The sequence below is a fragment of the Apis mellifera genome, linkage group LG4 (genome assembly GCF_003254395.2).
Source record: "Apis mellifera strain DH4 linkage group LG4, Amel_HAv3.1, whole genome shotgun sequence".
Lineage (NCBI taxonomy): Eukaryota > Metazoa > Arthropoda > Insecta > Hymenoptera > Apidae > Apis > Apis mellifera.
In genome coordinates, this window is record NC_037641.1 from 10,824,288 (window position 1) to 10,841,981 (window position 17,694).

The window sequence follows — 17,694 nt, forward strand, 5'->3', positions numbered from 1 at the left end:
AGAGTTACGCTCCTTCCTATCCTCTCCCTTCCTATCTCATCCCTTTCACCCTTCCCACCCGTTCACCACCACCACCACCACCACCCTTCCCGGCGAAATGTAAAACTCGTGTAAGAAAGTTGGAAAAGAAGGTGGTGGTAGCGGGAAAGGAATGGCGTTCGCGATTGGATGTTAAGGGAGGCTTTTAATGGGTGGAAATAATCGAATGACTCCTCCCTCCCCCCTCCCTCTTCCTCCCCCTTTTCTCCACGAATCTCTTAATTCTCAAGTTTCCAGATGCCTCGATGCCTGTGTGGAAGAGGGAACAGGTGTCGCGACCGCTTCCATTTTCTTAAACCCGGGGCGATTTTCGCGGATTCGTTAACTGGCAAGTTTCTTCTCTCTCGGAAATAAACCGAATTCTCGGTTTATTCGATTCGGAGGAAAGGGAGGGGGAGCGAAGATTAAACGTTTGGATCCCGGCGAAAATTCCCGCTAATTAGAGAGGAATGAATATGTTTACACGGAGCGTGAACGGGTTATGATTCATGGGAGATGAAGTTTGTCAAATCGGTTATTGGGATAGACGTTGATGAAGTTAATTCGCCCCGTGGAAAATCACGTTGAATTTGAATTATCAGGGCATGCGATGTATCTGTCAACAATGTATTTAGAATAACATCCGTCGGTCCAATTTACTATCGGTTAATTGCGTGAACGTTACGAAAATCATGTTTGTCGATTACAATATACACCGTAATATACGCCGAATACGAGAACGGGTAATTTAAATAATTGCAAGAAAAACAACCTCTCGCTATTATCAACTTTCGTTAATCATGTTAAAAAAATGGAACGAAAAAAAAAAGAAAAAAAAGGAACGAATTCGAAATGTCGAAATAGAAATACATTTTCTTAATTTTCTTCTTTCCTCTCTTTTTTTCCTTGTTTAGAATTCAGACAATTTTAAGTAGAGCGAAAGGAAATAACGGGTACGCAACGTAGGCGAATGTATATCGCGACCGGTTGACACTTGGCACCGATTTTACGGGCTTTTGCGAGTTACACAGTCGAGGCCATTATCTACATCGTGGCGAGGAAAGTAGGCGGTTTACCATTTGCGTGTAGACGCAGCTGGCGCGTGAACCGTCGTTCGATGAAAACCGTATCAAAAACAAACAGAGCCGAGGGGGATGATGGTTTTCGCTCTCGTCCAGCCGCGTGTCTACGAGCGCGCATGCACGCGGTGGAAAACTCGCGCGCTCGTTCACGAGTCGATAATTCCAAAAATTGCATCCCCCGCAATTTGTACGCGTGACATCCGGTTTTTGCCCACCGCACCGTGACAACTCGTCCGCCGACTTATAAATAAATTCCGATATCGACTACATTCGAGCGGATCCCGAAACGGATCGATCCTTATCCTTATCGTCGATCTTCTCCAAGACCTCAAGGCTCAGCTCCTCTCGAATCGTCGACGTCGACGGGAGGAGTTAACCCTCTTCCTCCTTCTCCTCCTCGGGATAACGGGAGGAGAACTTTTTATCCGATTTTTTTCACTCCAAGTATATCGCGGTAAGAGCGTTCACGAGGTTGTCAAAGCGGGAAAGCGGCGGAGGGTGGGCGCGAGAAGGGGGCGCCCACGGAGAGAAGAGCGGGAGGTCGGTGAAATATGTCGCGATTTACACGGGAGATTGGCGTCATTGGCGCCTGGGGAACGAGAACGAACCCTCTTCCTAGGACCTGGAACAGCGAACCGGGCCGCCCTAGTCACCTCGGTGACTGGTCGGATCAAAAAAGCATCGAAGGGAGAGGGGGAGGGAGGGAAATCCAACGCTCGGTTTGACCGATGCAAAATCGAAATCGTTAGTAACCCTATCCGCGTTTCGTTCCCGCCTCTCCCTTCCGTCCTCGTTCCACCTGCGTGCCTGCGTTCTTTTTTTTCTCCCTCCCCCTCTCCCTCTTTTCCTCTTTTTTTTTATCCCCGACGAATTTCCCGAAACGCTTGAAACAGCGGTTGTTAAAAATAATTAAAAGTGTTTCTCGTCGGCACTGTTTGGAAAAAAAATCGCGCGTAGCGGATAAACCGAGGAGGGGAAGGGTCGAAAGAGGGAATAAAAGCAATTTCCTCCCCCTCCTCCCCTCGCGTTCTCTAACGATTTCGAGGAGGGAGGCAGGGGATCGGGAGGCACGCCGCTGACCGGAATGCACGATCTCCGGCAGAGTGACGTCTCGCTTTTGGAAGGGCTGACGCGTGTCAGACACCTGCCAAACTTCATCACCGGGCTTCCTGAACCCTCCCTCCTCCCCCTCCCCGTCGCTCGTGGCCCGAATTAATCTTACTGTAATATGGAAATGCGGCGCCCCGGGATGGGCTGTGCGAGAAGATCCGGTCGGACACGGAGGAAGGCAGAACAAGGAATGTGGATGCGGCCAATTGGGGTTGGATCCGTTCCACGAGCCCGTATGATTGGTTTACAGATTACGGCCATGGCGTTCAACTCGCGCTCCGTTAGAGGAGCGCCCGATATCGACCCCTCTGCTCGCTCGTTAGCTTATTCAGATCTGGACGATAGGTTTCTTCTAACGCGCGATCCCGATTTGCGCGCATCGATTACACGGGGAAGGCGAGGCCGCGTCCTTCCCCAAACGAACGAGGAACGGAGGAGAACGACTCGCTCGATCGATGGATAAATGCTGCCCTGTGTTGTTAGTATTCTAGGAATAATGGCAAGCAGCCTGGCTGTGACGCGGCCAACGAATTTTGATGAAGAGGAACGGGAGCCGGGGGGAAGGGGCAGGGAGATGCGTTTGCTTTGTGGATCGATCAACCGTGTTGAAAAAAAAAAAGAAAAAAAGGGGGAAGGGGGAGGAGGCGGGGGAGGGAAAAAAATAGAAAAAGCGGATTAGCCAAGGGAAAGCACGTGGCCCGAATTTATTGGTCCGTCGGACCGTTTTAAACCGTTCGAAACGATGGCGAAGCACGGTGCATACACGTTTTCATAATACGTACGGGGGATATAATACGTGTGCGTGGAGCGTGCGCCACATTTTGGTTGAAAAAAATTCGCGTTACTTTATCTCCCCCTAATCTCAACCTCGTTTATCCTCGTCGAAACGTAAAAAAAGAAAGAAAGAAAGAAAGAAAGAAGAAAAAAAAGACCCATCTTCGAGAGAACGATTCAACCGCAAACGATCCAACCCTCCCCCTCCAGGCTTTAATCTCGCGGCGAGCGGAGAGGAGGAGGGAGGGAGGGGTCGAGCATAATTTTTCGGTAATCTCCATAATCGAAACCGGGCGGCAAATTAGAGCTGAGCGGAGCGGCAAAGGTATTCTTTCGTCTTAATAAGAATCGGTCGGGGTTTGGACTTGGTCGGATTTAATAAGAATCCCGGCGTCGATACGGCTCTAATCCCGTCTGCCGCGGAGGGTGGAGGGGGAGGGACGGGAGGACATCCAGGCCGCGCTCGATCCATTTTCCGTCGGTCGGACAGCCGGAAACCCGAAGGATAGGAGAACAAGAAGCCACGCACCGTGAATTTGCGGCCTCCTGTTCGATTAGCATTCGCTGGGAAATGAGCGATAGATCGAAGCCACGCTACGTCGCGAGAGGAGGGAAGCTCTGCGCCTCCGCCTCTGCCCCGCTCCCGCAATACGCGCAACGGGGAAAGTGAGAACGAGGGAGAGGGGGAGGGAGAGGAGGGGTAGGTATGTACGCAAGCGCGTACGTATCGCGGGCGCGTACACACGGGCGCGTAATCCACAGCGTGACTATTAGTCGTAAGTCAATAATAAAGCCCTTGTCCTGGACCGACCATAATGGCCCCGGTGAATTATTCCGTCCAGGATGCATTGTCCTGGCGAGCTCGTTCGCGGGGATGGAATTGTCGTTGGCCAGCGGCGATATACGCGGCTGTACACAGTATGCGTATAAGATCTCGAGCGCGTCTGGCCCAGCTCGCATTCACCTACGGACCGTGCCGTAATTGAGATGGATGTTCAATTAATTTGGCCCACGTTTCATTTGCACACCGAACGGGATCCGTGACCGAGGGCACTTCCCGTCCTTTTCCACCGTCGTCGCCGTGGACGACACCTGAGATCGACAGCCTTTCTTTCATCCCTCTGTCCACGAGGAGGGAGAGAATCCAGCACGAGTATCCGGACGAGGAGTCGAGAACGGAGGAATTGTCTCGCACGCCACGAAGATTATTCGTGCGGGCTTTGTTGTCGCGAGAACCGCGATTATCTTATCGTTAATTGGCCCGTTGATCGAAAAAAGCAATTTCACGGAAGAGACGGGAAAGAGATGGAATTTTATATATCCCTTCCTTCCTTCCTTCCTTCCTTCCTTTCTTCCGTCCTCCTTCGATTCTCCCCGGAAGCTGCATCGCGAAATTTTCGTACGTATAACGTAACGAAAATTCGGAAGTATTATCCTTGGCAAATTGCCGCCACCGTAAACGACACCATCCAAGCGCGTTCGCGTAACGACGTACGGCCAACGAGGGAAGAGGAAGCTTCTAACAAATTGGAACTTCAAAGACATTTTCCTGGGAAACCTGGCTCCTATCTCCTCCTCTCCCTCCAGTTTTTCCCTCCTCCTCCTCCTCCACGCGGAAATAAACTTAGAGAGTGAAACTACCCTCCCTCCCTCCCTCCCTGGCAGCCCACGTACGTGTCTATTCTTACGTAATGGCGGCAACTCGCTACGATGAATGGCCCTGACAGCCACCGATATTACGAATTTATCGACGACTCGGTCGATCCGAAGGAAACGCGTTTTTCCTTACGCTTTTTCTCCTCTTTTCTCGTCGAGATATCCGCCAACTTTTCTCCACCATTTTTCTCCCATCTCTCGTTTCTTTCCTCTTCGTCGGAAACGATTTCGAAGCGCGTTCGCGAAGAAACGCCTCGCCGATTCAAAGTTGTTACCTTTCGAATAATTATTTGGCGAAATACCAAGTTTCGAACGTGTTCCACGGCCGGGATGCCGTTAAACGATCGATCGGCTTCCATCCACGATGGTAATTTACGACTGACCCATAATCAAACTGGCGCGGTCTGTTTGCGCGTCATATTGGGACGCGTCTCCGCATAGCGGTCGGCTGTCCGCGGTCCGCGTATTTGCGGACTCGGATCGACAAAGGTATCCGCCGCTCGAAGATTATCGGTCCACGGGAATTACATTTTCGATCCGCGCGTAATTTCACCCATTGGAAATCCGCATTTTTGAAGCCTTGAACGATCAATCGTCTCGACGAGATGCGAGGAAAAAGAATTGATCAAGATTCAGGACATCGAATCAATATTGTGGAGGATTTTGTTGAGCAAGTTTATGGAACTTTTCTATTACATGGACGAATTCTCTTTGCAAAAACGATGTAAGGGAGGATATTTATTACACCTGACGAACTTTAAAAAAAAAAAAAGTAATCATTCTCCGTTAAATCGATAGAAGATCAAAAGTCAAGTTGGCTCGTGTCGCGAGTGGCGGCGACACGGAAAAATCGGAGAGAAGAGAGACTGGTTAAAGACGAACCACTTTCGGGATCGACGCCGCCTTTAAAATATTCACCGGGAGGGGGGGGGAAGGGGGATGTCTGCGTTTGACGGGCGGTCGTCGAAAAGGACGGACCCGCGTCCCCCAGGACGGACGCGCGCATTCTCTCCGCGAGTTCTCTCCTCCCTGTCCCCGCAATTCGACTTGCAAGTTTGGAAGAGGAACGAGGCCGTGGATACACGACGCGATTGCGGCAGAGAAAAAGGGAGAGGAGGAGGAGGAGAGGCTATTGTGACTTTGGATGACAATCGTCCGCGGCCAAAGCGGACATTTGATCGAATCAATCGATCGCTTTTCGCATCGTTCTTCTAAACACTGTGCGGCGGGGGAGCGTAGGGGAGCGCGACTCGCGTCAAAGGGCCAGAGGAACGCGCCAGCGGCGGGGAACGAAGGGCTAGTCCCTGGAGAGAGGACTGGCTGGGATAGAGAGGGCGGCGTGGAGAGGAGCCGAAACGTAGAGAGAGAGAAAGAGAGAGTTGGTGGCGAGCTGGTAGAGCAGGGAAAACCGAGTAGCTCCGGGTTCATTTGAATCCGACGCTCGATAATGTCCCCGGAGAGCATCGAAATATCTCGGTGTACTTGTACATGTGCGTGTGTGTGTGTATATATATATATATACCACGTGCATCCCGCGATATTATAACGGTGCCGGTGTTGAGCTCCCCGATGACATTCGCGATGTCGTTCATCAATGCCACGCCAATAAAATTCGCCGGTGGTAAACGGTGTCGATGGGGGGAAAAGATACGTTACGCTATCTTGTCTTCGGGAAACTGATCGATCCGTTCTTCCATTCATCCTATGGATAATCGAGAGAGAGAGAGAATGTTGCAAAGTTTCGGACCGAAGCGCGATTACGATTGGCGGAATTTTCTGCGATGGGCGAGATCGGTCTTCTCTCTTTTTCGACCGAGGATAATCGCGAATGACGGAGGATAATCGTGGAAGGGTGGAGGACGCGCGAATTCGAAAATAATCACGAGCATCGAATCGAGCTGGTCTCCTGGCGGAGGGGAAGGGGGAGCGAGGAGCAAGGAGCAACGCTCGCCCGAGGGTCCGCGGGTTAGAAGAGGGAGGTTGGATTTTCCTGTCGAGAGGTGGAGTTTAGAGGTCGGGAAATTAGTTTAGTTATGCGCCCGGCAGGGACGTCTCGCGCGTCTCTAGGATGAGCGCAGAGGGCAGAGGGGCACGTAGAGACGTTTTCAACGTTTCGATTTCTTTTCCATCGTTCTCTTCCTCCCTCCTTTAAAGTTTCCCTCGCCTAAGATCTCGCCGCCGCCTCGTCTTCAGCTATTTATCCTAGTTCCTTCCCTCGAATCCCTCCTCCTAGGCGGCGGAGAAAACGGTGGCCATCGTCTCTCTGTCGCCACGTTTCGCTCGAAGGAACTCGAAGAAGGAGGGGACAAAGAAAATTCGTCGAATTTCGAAGCTTACCTGGGAATCCTCCTCGGTGAATATCGCGTCGAAGGCGAACATTTTCGGCGCTGCCACGGTCGGCCTGCGATCGTCCGCCGAAGAAGATTGCCCAGCCGTGGGATCGACCAACGTCACCTGTTTCTTTCTCTTGTCGGCGTTGAAGAAACTTCCACCTTCCCCCGGTGACACCTTCAGCATTACCTTTACCTGCAATCAAGAAGACGAAAAGACTGTTAGATTGAAGAAGAGAAAGAGAAGGAAAGAGAAAGAGGGAGAGAGAGAAATGTCGTCGAGTTTATTATCAAAAGGGTCGTTGATCCATCCATCCCGGAGGAGAGACCGAGCAAAGAGCAATTAGACCAGAATAGATCGTCCCTCTCGATGCGAATATCCAGCGAAATCCGTTGGAATAGCTTAATATTACGTAACGAATGAAATCTTCTCTCTGACCGAACAATAGCCTCATCAGAATTATCTGATGGACAGCTTGAACCGTAAAATAGACCCGGTCTAGAATTACGACGACCCACATTAACCGATCTGGTTCAATGAACCATCTCGCGCTGCTCCTCTCACGCTGCCGTTTAAAGCCGCCAGCCGGCTCAGAGACTGAAACAACATCGGGTCGATGAACTTTGATAAGACGGAGGAGAGGAATCGCGACACTCCGCGTCTCCACGCTCGCCTCGATATCATCTCGATCTAATTCGACCATCTTAAACGATCGACGTCGATTCGACGTCGGCTGAGAGAGGGATAGACAGAGAGAGATAGAGAGAAAGGGAGAGAGAGAGAGAGAGAGAGAGACGAGATATCGATTTCAGACTTACGAGTGGCAAATTGCACAGCTGTCTCGAGAGACTAATCTCGCTTCGGAGTGCTACAACGTTCGATACCCGATGCTACATCGGAATGGTACTTGCTAGTCATTATGTAACGCGGATGAAACCGAGAGATAACGCGGTGAGATAGGATCGGCTGTGACGCGATACGGAAAGAGAAACAACGCCGGTGGCGGAAAGTGGTGGTCGACGGGATGCATGGATGCGTGATTAAAGTCGCGTTCATGGTTCGAAGATGGATGGTTCGATCGGCGAGAGAGAGAGAGAGAGAGGAGAGAGGAGAGAGGACAGAGGCCGACGCGCGACGCTCGGTCGGCCGTTCAGGAAATTGCGTTTCGAGATTTCGTTCAGATTGCGGCGCACGTTCTATCTTTTGCATACGGAACGGCTCGCTCTCGAAAAAAGAATCACCCCTCTCTCTCTCTCTCGTTTTCCACCATCACTCGATATCTACTTTTTTCCTCCTTCGAAGGAAGGGCGAGCGTCTCTGTACTCCTAGTAGTTTACCGTGAAAAGACCGAGTGCTAGCGACCGGAAATAAAATAGTTCCTTTCCAATCTCATTGAGAAAACTCTGCGTATCGATTGCCTCCACCTCTCTCCCTCTTCTCTTCTCTTCGCTCTTCTTTTTTTTTCCCCCCTTCCCTCTTTCCAACCCTCCATTTTGCATGTACTCGCGCGAATCACTTTGTCTTCCTCTCTTTCTCTCTCTCTCTGTTTCCGACCCTTGTGTGTGTACATATATCTCGTAACGAGGCTGATTTCGGGACCGGATATCTGTTCCGCACGAACGAGTTTAAGAATCGTGTTCCCTCGACGCGGATACGTTTCTCTCCTCCCCCTTCCTCCTGCTCTCTTTCTCCGTCGAGAATCTGCCGCGAGGCGCGGTGGATTCTCCACTCTGCCGGACCTCCACCACCACCACCATCACCGCCGCCACGATCGTCGATAAAACGCGCCAGGAGAAAATTCCTGGCCGACTCGCAACCGCTCCCACGATATCGGGGAAAACTTCAAAGGCATCGAAGTTCGCCGCCATCGCCGAATCGTCGCGTCCCCTCTTCCCAGCCAGGACACACGCGAAATTTATGCGAATTAATTAACCCCCACCCCTCTCGAGGATCCGGATACTTGGAGAGAAAACTTTTCGAGCTGGTGCTTCCGTAGACCGCGAAAATTGACCGGATGAAAGGATTTCGGTTGGGGATTCGTTGAAAATCGAAACGTAAATATTCGGGACGGATTGTAATCGCTCTCGGGTATTTATATTTTTTGATAAATAAGCTGAATTACGTATTTCGATATGTATTTATTATTATTATTTTTTTTTATTTTTATTTTCGAGAAATATATAATTCATATATATCGTTTGTTTGTTTTCATTCGTTCGATCAGTGAACCATGTCTAATTAATAATCGCTGATACGAGCGAATTGTAATGTCGCGTTTCTTTCGTGGGGAAATAATGACGCGAGATAAGAATATAAATTGGAAGGAGAATAATTTTAAACGAAAACTACGATTCTCACGTACGATTAATCAAAGGGAACGTTACGCTAGTATAAATAGTGTCCTCTTCGGACGTTCTCATACGTCTTGGCGATTCGCTCCATTGTAATCTTCAATCTTACCCTAACGATCCCCCTTGGCCGGGCCCTGGCTAGGCATGCTGCCAACTTGTCCGTTTCTATTCACCGATTCTCTAAATTTCACGGCCCCGTCCCGCTATCGCTATAATTCTTCCCTCTATCTGTTCAAGGCCGGTGCAACAATCTTCGTGCCCCTTTGTGTTTCGCGCTCTCGCCGTTTCCCGCGTAAATCCTATCCTCCTGGTTTATTAAATTGTCGCGCCACTCTTCCTTCCATCATATCTTTCTATCACGAAGAAAGAAGATATCGTCGTCATCGATTATGTTCGAAAATTAAAAAAGTTTTCTAACCATTCTTCACGCGAGCATTCGTTGTATAAATTATATTTCTATTCACGCGTGTAACGAAGATGTTGTTATTGTCATTGTTATCTTATTGGACAATAATCTAAATAATTCATTTCTCATAAATTGTATTATAAAATTACAGAATGTCATGAGATGGACGACAAAATTAACGAGAGGATCCGATCGATTTCCAAATTAATTATTCGAAGATACAACGTTTCATTTCCGCGCTTCTCATTTTCACGCGGAATCTTTCCCATGCATGCGTGATAAAGAAGATACGATCGTTATTGTCCCGTATCGGTCGGAAGGGTGGCGTTGGTTGATTCGATGCAGTCTCCCGCTTTTAACCCGAGACCCGCGTCGTTTCCACCGGAAGCGGAAGGGTGCCGTTAATTTCTCAACGTCCAAAACTGGGAACGAGTCGCGGCCAGCCTCATACGACCGGCCAGTCTCCGCTGCCGTTTTCCGGACGGACGTTAAAGCGTAGAGATGTTTTATGGCGGGGGCGACGAGCGTTGTTCGCCAATTTACGATTCTGGCCGAAATTACGATTCTCTGTAAAAAAAAAAAAAAAAAAAAAGGAAAATTCTCTCCTACCTTCACGCACAGATCTTTCTCTCCACTTTGTACTCGCGCCACGGTTATTCCTTCCCCGATTGTAAAGCTCATTCGACTGCTCCCCCGTCAAAGAAATCACTCGAGAATTACGTTCGAATCGCTCTTCTTTTCGTATACGATTCCTCCCTTTGGTCGAACAGCAATTTCAATCGCAAGTACCCTTTAAGTAACGTCTATGGTGCTCGATCAAACGTGTACGCGAATCGGGGAAAAGGAAAAAAAAAGAAAGAAAGAAAGAAAAAAAGAAAAGAGTGGAAGATGCGCGAAATTATCGTTGTGCGACGATTCGCGTGAGGATGAAGAATCGTGAGACAATCCCTGCTGTACGATATGGATGAAACGGATGGCGAAGAGAGAGAGAGAGAGAGAGGGGCAGACGAATAAATCGAAAGGAAGGTTCGATCCGATCGATTCGACGACGCAAATAACCGGAATTAATCGAACTGCGCTTTGGCTTTTAATCGCGACAAGAGCCAGGAACCGGGTTCACCCCGGTTATAAGAGAGACGAAACGCACGCAGCCCCGGGGGGGATTCGAACTTCGAAGACGAATGTCATCAAAGCGATTGCGAGACGCGGTGTCTCTGCCTTCTCCTCTCTCCCTCTCTCCCTCCTTCTCTCGCTACACGAGAGAGATTGCGCGACGATCGCGCAGGATAATCTAAATAATCATCGTCTGCAGGGAAAACGCGATTCCTTGATGGCGGGCAACCCCTTCGTTAAAACGGTAGTAACGTCATCGACGAGCGTGGCCCGAGGCGGGCCCCTCTCCCTCCTCCTCCTCCTCCTTCCTACGTCGATCGATTTCGGCTATTAATGCCTCTCTGTCTCGTGTAACGGCTTTATCCGACACGCTTGATAAGGAACTTCCTCGACGCTTGTGCTGCTAGAACTAACTGGAAAGAAATTAACCGTTCGATTAGTCGTTCGTTTCATCACTTTCACCGTTTTCAACGATTGGCCAACGCTCTCGCATCCCTTTCTATCCCCGTCTCGTTCCTTTTCGACTCGGTCGAGTCGCGTCGTTTTTTCGAGGATGCATTTAAATATTATTATTTCTCGTATATGTTGTTGTTGTTGTTATTATTATTGTTGATGTTGTTGTTATTATTGTCGTTCGCGTGTCGGCATGGATGGACTCTGAAAAACGTGATTAAAACGCGATACCGTTATCCACGAGCGTTGCATTGTTTAAAGAAGAGGCTCCGCGTCAACGTGGATGGCGCGGACGTAATCGATTTCCAACGTGTTAACGATTTCCTGCCGGTAATCAAATTCCCGGCTGCAGCAGTTTCTCTCTCTCTTTTTCTCTCTCTCTCGGTCGAGCATCGCGATAATGGAACGGCGGGTGAATTTATGCAACTTTGAACGCAGTTTCGCAGATTTTTTTCCACGGCTCCGTTCAAATTTTTACGCGATTGATCAGAATTACGCGGAAACTGGTTCCTACCGAAAATTTTCACAAATGTCATTTCCTCGGATTCTCTAACTCGTTCGCGCGATTTCAACGACCATCCAAAGATCAAACGACGAACGATGCACTTGACGCTGAACGACGCTTTGTGCAACAAAAGTCGGTATTCCCCGAAGCCAAGTAAATAAGCGTCAATTCGCCGGAATGGCGGAAAAGCGGCGAGGATTTCGCGATACAGTTGCGCGAAACTCTCTGTGCAGTTGCAATAATAATTAAACTTAAATATCCAGACAGAGCGAGCAAATTTCATGATTCATCTGATCTCCGAAATTTCGAAATTTAACCCACATTTAACTCGAGTCAAGACAGAGCCCGTTATTACGCGAAAGCGAAGATGAAGCGTTTGATAACGAGCGGATAGGGGCCTTTGATTCGACGAATTTAGACGGCCGCGCCCCGCCTTCAAAACTATCCATCCCCAGCCGTTACACTCGAGACTATCTAAATACTCGGCCTGGAGGCGCACGCGTTCGGGGGTGAAAGTCGAGAAAGAGTGCGGTGGAATTCGGAGGGCTCGAGGCTATTCGAACGAAATTTGCGTCGCGAAATGGGTCAGGGGCGGGTCGCCACCCCTCGTGAAGGGCGAGGCCTCCGACAAATGTGATTTTCCCCGAGACGCGATCCACCGAACCCGACCAAAATCATTCTACCGAGAACTCGCTGAAACGACGTAATCCCGAGACACAGAATGCCACCACTCCGATTTCCTCGAGGGGATGAGTTACTCTTACGTGTGTAATAAAAGAACGACGAATTGACCGCATGAATATCGAGACGTGCATCCTTTTCCTGCGACCGACCATCTCTTCCATCGCTTTTATTATTAAAATTTCTTTCTGATAAGTATCGATCGAATGATCTCATCTCGAGGAAAAGGAAAAGAAAAGCTCGACGAAAGCTCGATACGATCCGGATATAAAACGTGGTATAACGTTGGTGGTAACGTGGCCAGGGTCGGTATGTCCCTTATCTTGCGTCGTCGCGGAATTTCACGATTTACCAGGGGGGGGGGAATTACGGCGTCGCGGCGACGAGCCAGGTAACGCAATACTTCCGCGGTGGCGAGAAGAAGGCGAGGGCGGCGGGGTGGAACGGTTAAGGTTGTCAGTCAAGGGGCGATAGGCGGCACGGCAGAAGCGTGCCACACGCTACTTTGCCTTTCGCTCCGCTGCGTCTATGCAACGGTGTGGCGTAGTAATGGCTGTATAATGGCGGGTGTACATGTTATACGCTTAATATCGCGGCGTCTAGCGACGTGGAAAGGAACAACTTGAAACGCGCGGTTTACTTAGCTACAGCCAACGCCCTCCCTTCCTCTCTCCCTCTCTCTAATCATCTCGTGTGACGCTCCAGCCAGCGGAGGAGAGGGAACTGACTGCTCGAGGAAACTTTCGAACGAATTCGCCTTTCGTTTAATTGCCGTGGAATCGAGGGAAACGAGATTCTCGGGGACGGTTATCGAGATGAAAAATCGAGGATTTAAAAGGGCGGCTCGAGGGATAATTCCAAGCTGTTATCGTGACCAAGAAGGTGTTTGCCTGTAATTAATCCGCCATCTACGAGCGATCGCGGGTCTGGAAAAAATATTATTCGACGGTAATCCCGAAATTGGCCGCGAGATAAATGCCCCGGCTACAATCGTTCAGACCGGATTATCACGGATACGTCGAACACACAATCGCTTGACGGAGGGCGAGAATTACGAAGCGTCATCGATCCTTCTCCTCCTCGTCGAAAAACTCGAAAACTCGAACGAAACGATCGAAAAAAAATTAATCCGACGGAAAGGTTCCCAAATTACAAAGTTCGAAATTTCGAATGCACGGATCCTTCGTCGGACAAAGGAGAGAGAAAGTTTACTACCAGCGGTGGAGATTTTTCACGAGATTGTCGATGGAGAAGATCGAGAAGCGATGCGGGATAAGGGATGGCCGAGACGTTCCGCCGAGCGGAAGAAGATCGATGACTCGATAAGGAGATGCATCTTCTCGGTACAAAATTCGATGAGATATTTCGCCGAACCCGAGGCCTCGCATGCTTTTTCGAAACCTTTTTTCGCTCGACGACGGTATCGGCGATAGAGTCGCGCGATCCTCTCCCTCCGATCCTGCGTCCTATTACCGAGCTAAACAACAATACCGAAACTTTCGCGTCAACTTATTTAAAAGTACATCGGTTCTCCGTTTACAAGTTTCCGCCTCGAGGAGTCGAGACGGTAAATAGGATTTACATACGGGAAGGGGGGTTCCCTTCGAGGGAAAGGATCCGAGGAGGAAGCGTATACGGGAAGATAAACGGAAAAGGAAAAAAGAAAAAAAGGTAGACGGCGAACCGGGAACAATCGTGGCCCTGATATTGCTCGAGACGTTAGCAGATATTGCTCTTCGATCGTGCGTAGTTCCTTTATTATTTTCGTTTCCGCAACAACGACGGGGACCCGCAACACAGACATGTTGCCCTTTCCCGCGTCCTGCGCCCGAGTCGAGCGGCGGTGGTTACGCGGTAAGAAAAGAAAAGGAAAGAAATTGGTTTCCAAAGGTAAACTAATTTCGAGCCACTTCTCTCGTTCCAACGAGAAAACTCATCCCGCGTTCCTCCTTCTCCCCCGATCTTCCCCGTTTATACCCTCTCCCCCACGATCGTTGTCATTTTTGCCCCTGCTCCCTCCCTAACCCCGCTGACCCAATTTTTCATTACGAGGCCGGAATGATCGGGGATAATCGTCCAGCCGGGAGACGACGAGCCAGGCCAGGAGAGAGGTTTGGCCTCTTCCAATCCCGAATGCAAATGAAAGTGGGAGCCAAGGATCCTTTGAAGGGCCCTTTCATCCTTTGAGCATAATGGCGCGCGCCGGGGGTCCATTAAGACTCCTTCCTCGCTCGTTCCACGGCGAAATTTTTCCCCGTTACCGTCGCCAAATAATCAAGACGGAGCTATCCTGACTCTCCTCTCCTCTCCACTCTCCTCTCCGCTCCTCATCATCGCGGAAAAACGCGAGTCAATGTTTTTACCGCGCTCGAACCAAGACGTTGCGATCGAGATCAAGATTCCCATCGAATCTTTTCCACATTGCTTCCTCCCTTTCAAACGATTGGATATTTTTCTTCCTTAAAGATGTACACAATTGTTCGAATAAAAATTAACGGATGGACGGGCGATGAAGAAGTGGTGAGAAGATCGCAGAGAGATGATCGGGTCCTCGAGTTGGCTGGTAATCCCTGGTAATTTCGGGCGACTCGAGACGTCCCGAAGATTGGGATGCACGTTCGAGGCAAGCGTGGAGAGATAGCCGGGGATGTAAATTGCCCGCGTCTGGCCGAAGCCACGGGGCAATAAATCGTCTCGGCGGCGAAGACGCGACGATTGCCGTCTCTGCACGTAAGGGGACAAAATCTCGAATCACGCGCGAGGATTAAAGATCGTTCGGCGCTTGATGACGATCCACGCTTTCCTACTCGATCGACGCGTATTAATCGTCGATATTACCTCGCCTGACGTTGAGAAACAGACAGAAGAAAAGAGAATCTATCGATAGTAAGCAGATATGTGTTGCTGCATCGTGTGATCGAAAAACGAACGAAGAATATATATATATTCGAAAACGGTTGAAAAATTTGGGATGATTTTTACCGTTTCTCCGAAAATTATGAAAGCTGGACGCGTTTGATATAGGTTCGTTACAGCTGCTCGTCACGGAACGCTCGTTCCTTGATACGAAAACCGAAAATTACGAGCGAAGGGAAAGTTGGAGCTTTATCTCGGATTTTAGCACATCGATCGTCAGATTGGCTCGGCTCAGGGGGACAGAGTCGGATGAAAAGAGGGGAGGAAGAGAGAGAGAGAGAATATTGCAGAAATACGTGCAATTACCAACGACGACAACAATTACGCGCCGGTTTTTATAGTTACCCGTCACGCCACCGAGATATTATTATCAACCGTTGTTTTTTCCCTTTTTCCCCTCTCTTCTCCTTTTCTTTCTCGTCTCGCGGCGGCGGCGGCGGCGCAGGCATCGCGACCTTGTGAAAAAAGAAAAAAGGGGGGGAAAAAAAAATCACTCACCTCTCGCCCGTTTAAATCTCGCATCGCTAATGACCGAGAGCGGTCGACGGCGAGCCATGAACCGATCGGCGAAAAATGAAGCTTGTCGTGCCGGTTCTGGTCTTTGATTATTCACTTCTCTCGTCGGTGGAAACGTCGCGAAAAATATGAACCGCGCACGCCCGGTTAGAACGATAATTACACGCTCGCGTAAACGGCCGGCCGTCACGCGAATTTAGAATTCTCGCTCGATAGGAAACCCTTCCTTCTCTTCTTTTTATTCTTTATTTTTTTTTTCTTTTCTTTTTTCTCCGTTAACCTTTCATCAGTTAACCCCTTGATCGTGAACTTCGCGTCGCGATGCATGCCCTTATAAATACGATGAATTTATACACTCTCTCGCCTCCTATATAATTTCCCCACTTCGAAAACAAATTGGAGGGAAGGAAATAGGAGGAGGGGGGAGAGGAGGAAAGTTGCGGAAAGTTGGTTTAAGATGGACGATGAGATTTGAATGTAATTCTTTTCCTTTCGAGGATGAGAAACGGTTTTACCACCATCGTCTTTCGCGTATTTTCCGCTTCCAAGGTTTTATTCAAAAGGCTCGTGGAAAAGCTTCTACGGGCTCTGAGGGCTCGTTCTTCCAACTTACCGACGTATAAACTATCTACTGCGTGCAGTGGTGTATCGCGAAACTCCCTTCCCTTGAATTTGAGTTTTCCATCGCGAAACTCGTAAGCGGAAGCGGGCGGAGAAAGAAGGATGGAAAAATCGTATCGAACGGTTATTCTTCCCTCCCCCTTCCCCAGCGGGCAATTGATATCGACGAGAAGAACAAATGACTCTCGCGGCGGTGTATTTCACGTGAATTCGAAAAACGCGGAAAGGGAAAAATTTTCTTCGATAACCGGGGGATGAAATTCAACGGTCCCTCTGTGTGACGGACAGTGTGTCACACAGGGTGAAAGGGAAGCGGATAAAGAGCGGGACGGGATATATTGCGAGAGGAGGGGGAGGGGGGAGGGGAGCCACAGAGGGTGGCGCGAATCTCCGGCGCGATGGCCTGCGTTAGTAGGGGTCGATGCAGCGAGAGAAGAAAAAAAAAAAAAAAAAAAGAAAGGAAAAAAAAATTACTTTAGCCCTCGAACCCGCGATGCGCTTAGCATATTCATGCGCCGCGCTATCTAGAGTTTTCCGGTGTCTGACCACCACCACCGGTGGCGCATTCTCTACATATTCATAACCGAGTGTCGTGATGCACGGCGCACGCGTATCTTCTAAGAAATGGAGAAAAAGAAAGGTATTTCCGCCGATTTTGAATATATTTAATTCAAACCTATCTCTCGAGAGAGAGAGTGAACGCGAAACACATTTCTCAACCTTCAACCTTCACCGAGACAAGTGATGCATTCCCGTGAATGGTCAGACGTTGTTCAATTACGTCTCCGATTACCACATCGCTTGCTCGACTCGCCACGCCAGAGACATTCTTCTCTCTCTGGTTTCGCTCGTGATACACGTATACAACACACGTTACACCCGATAGTTTAGCGTTTCCAGGTCGTATGGTATCATTGTGTCATCGTGTGCACGACGCCAGTTGCGAATCGAAGCTGGTACAAAGCGAGAGGACGAAAGGAAGAGGGGGTCGAAGAGGGATGTGTCGGTGCGAGTTTGGAGAGGAAAGAAAGGAGAGGAAGAGAAAGGAAGTGGAGTAGGCGCGTGCATGATCGGACACGCGGGGGGGAAGGGAGCTTGGCCTGTGTATGCGTGGCAATACGCGAACTTGTCAAATATATCATTCCGCTCGATGTATCGGAA

The 17,694-nt window shown here is 49.5% G+C and overlaps 1 protein-coding gene across 5 annotated transcripts in view; it reads right to left on the minus strand.

Moving 5' to 3' along the window:
- The window catches only part of LOC411018 (kinesin 11), a 246,361-nt gene that overhangs the window by 24,657 nt on the left and 204,010 nt on the right, over nucleotides 1-17,694 (minus strand). For all 5 annotated transcript variants that reach the window (XR_410886.3, XR_410885.3, XM_394491.7 and 2 more), the window contains exon 7: nucleotides 6,978-7,166. Coding sequence is in view for 3 of the 5 variants with exons in the window: in XM_394491.7 (XP_394491.6) it covers nucleotides 6,978-7,166 (189 nt within the window). In the remaining 2 variants the exon portion in view is untranslated. The remainder of the gene's footprint in view (nucleotides 1-6,977; nucleotides 7,167-17,694) is intronic.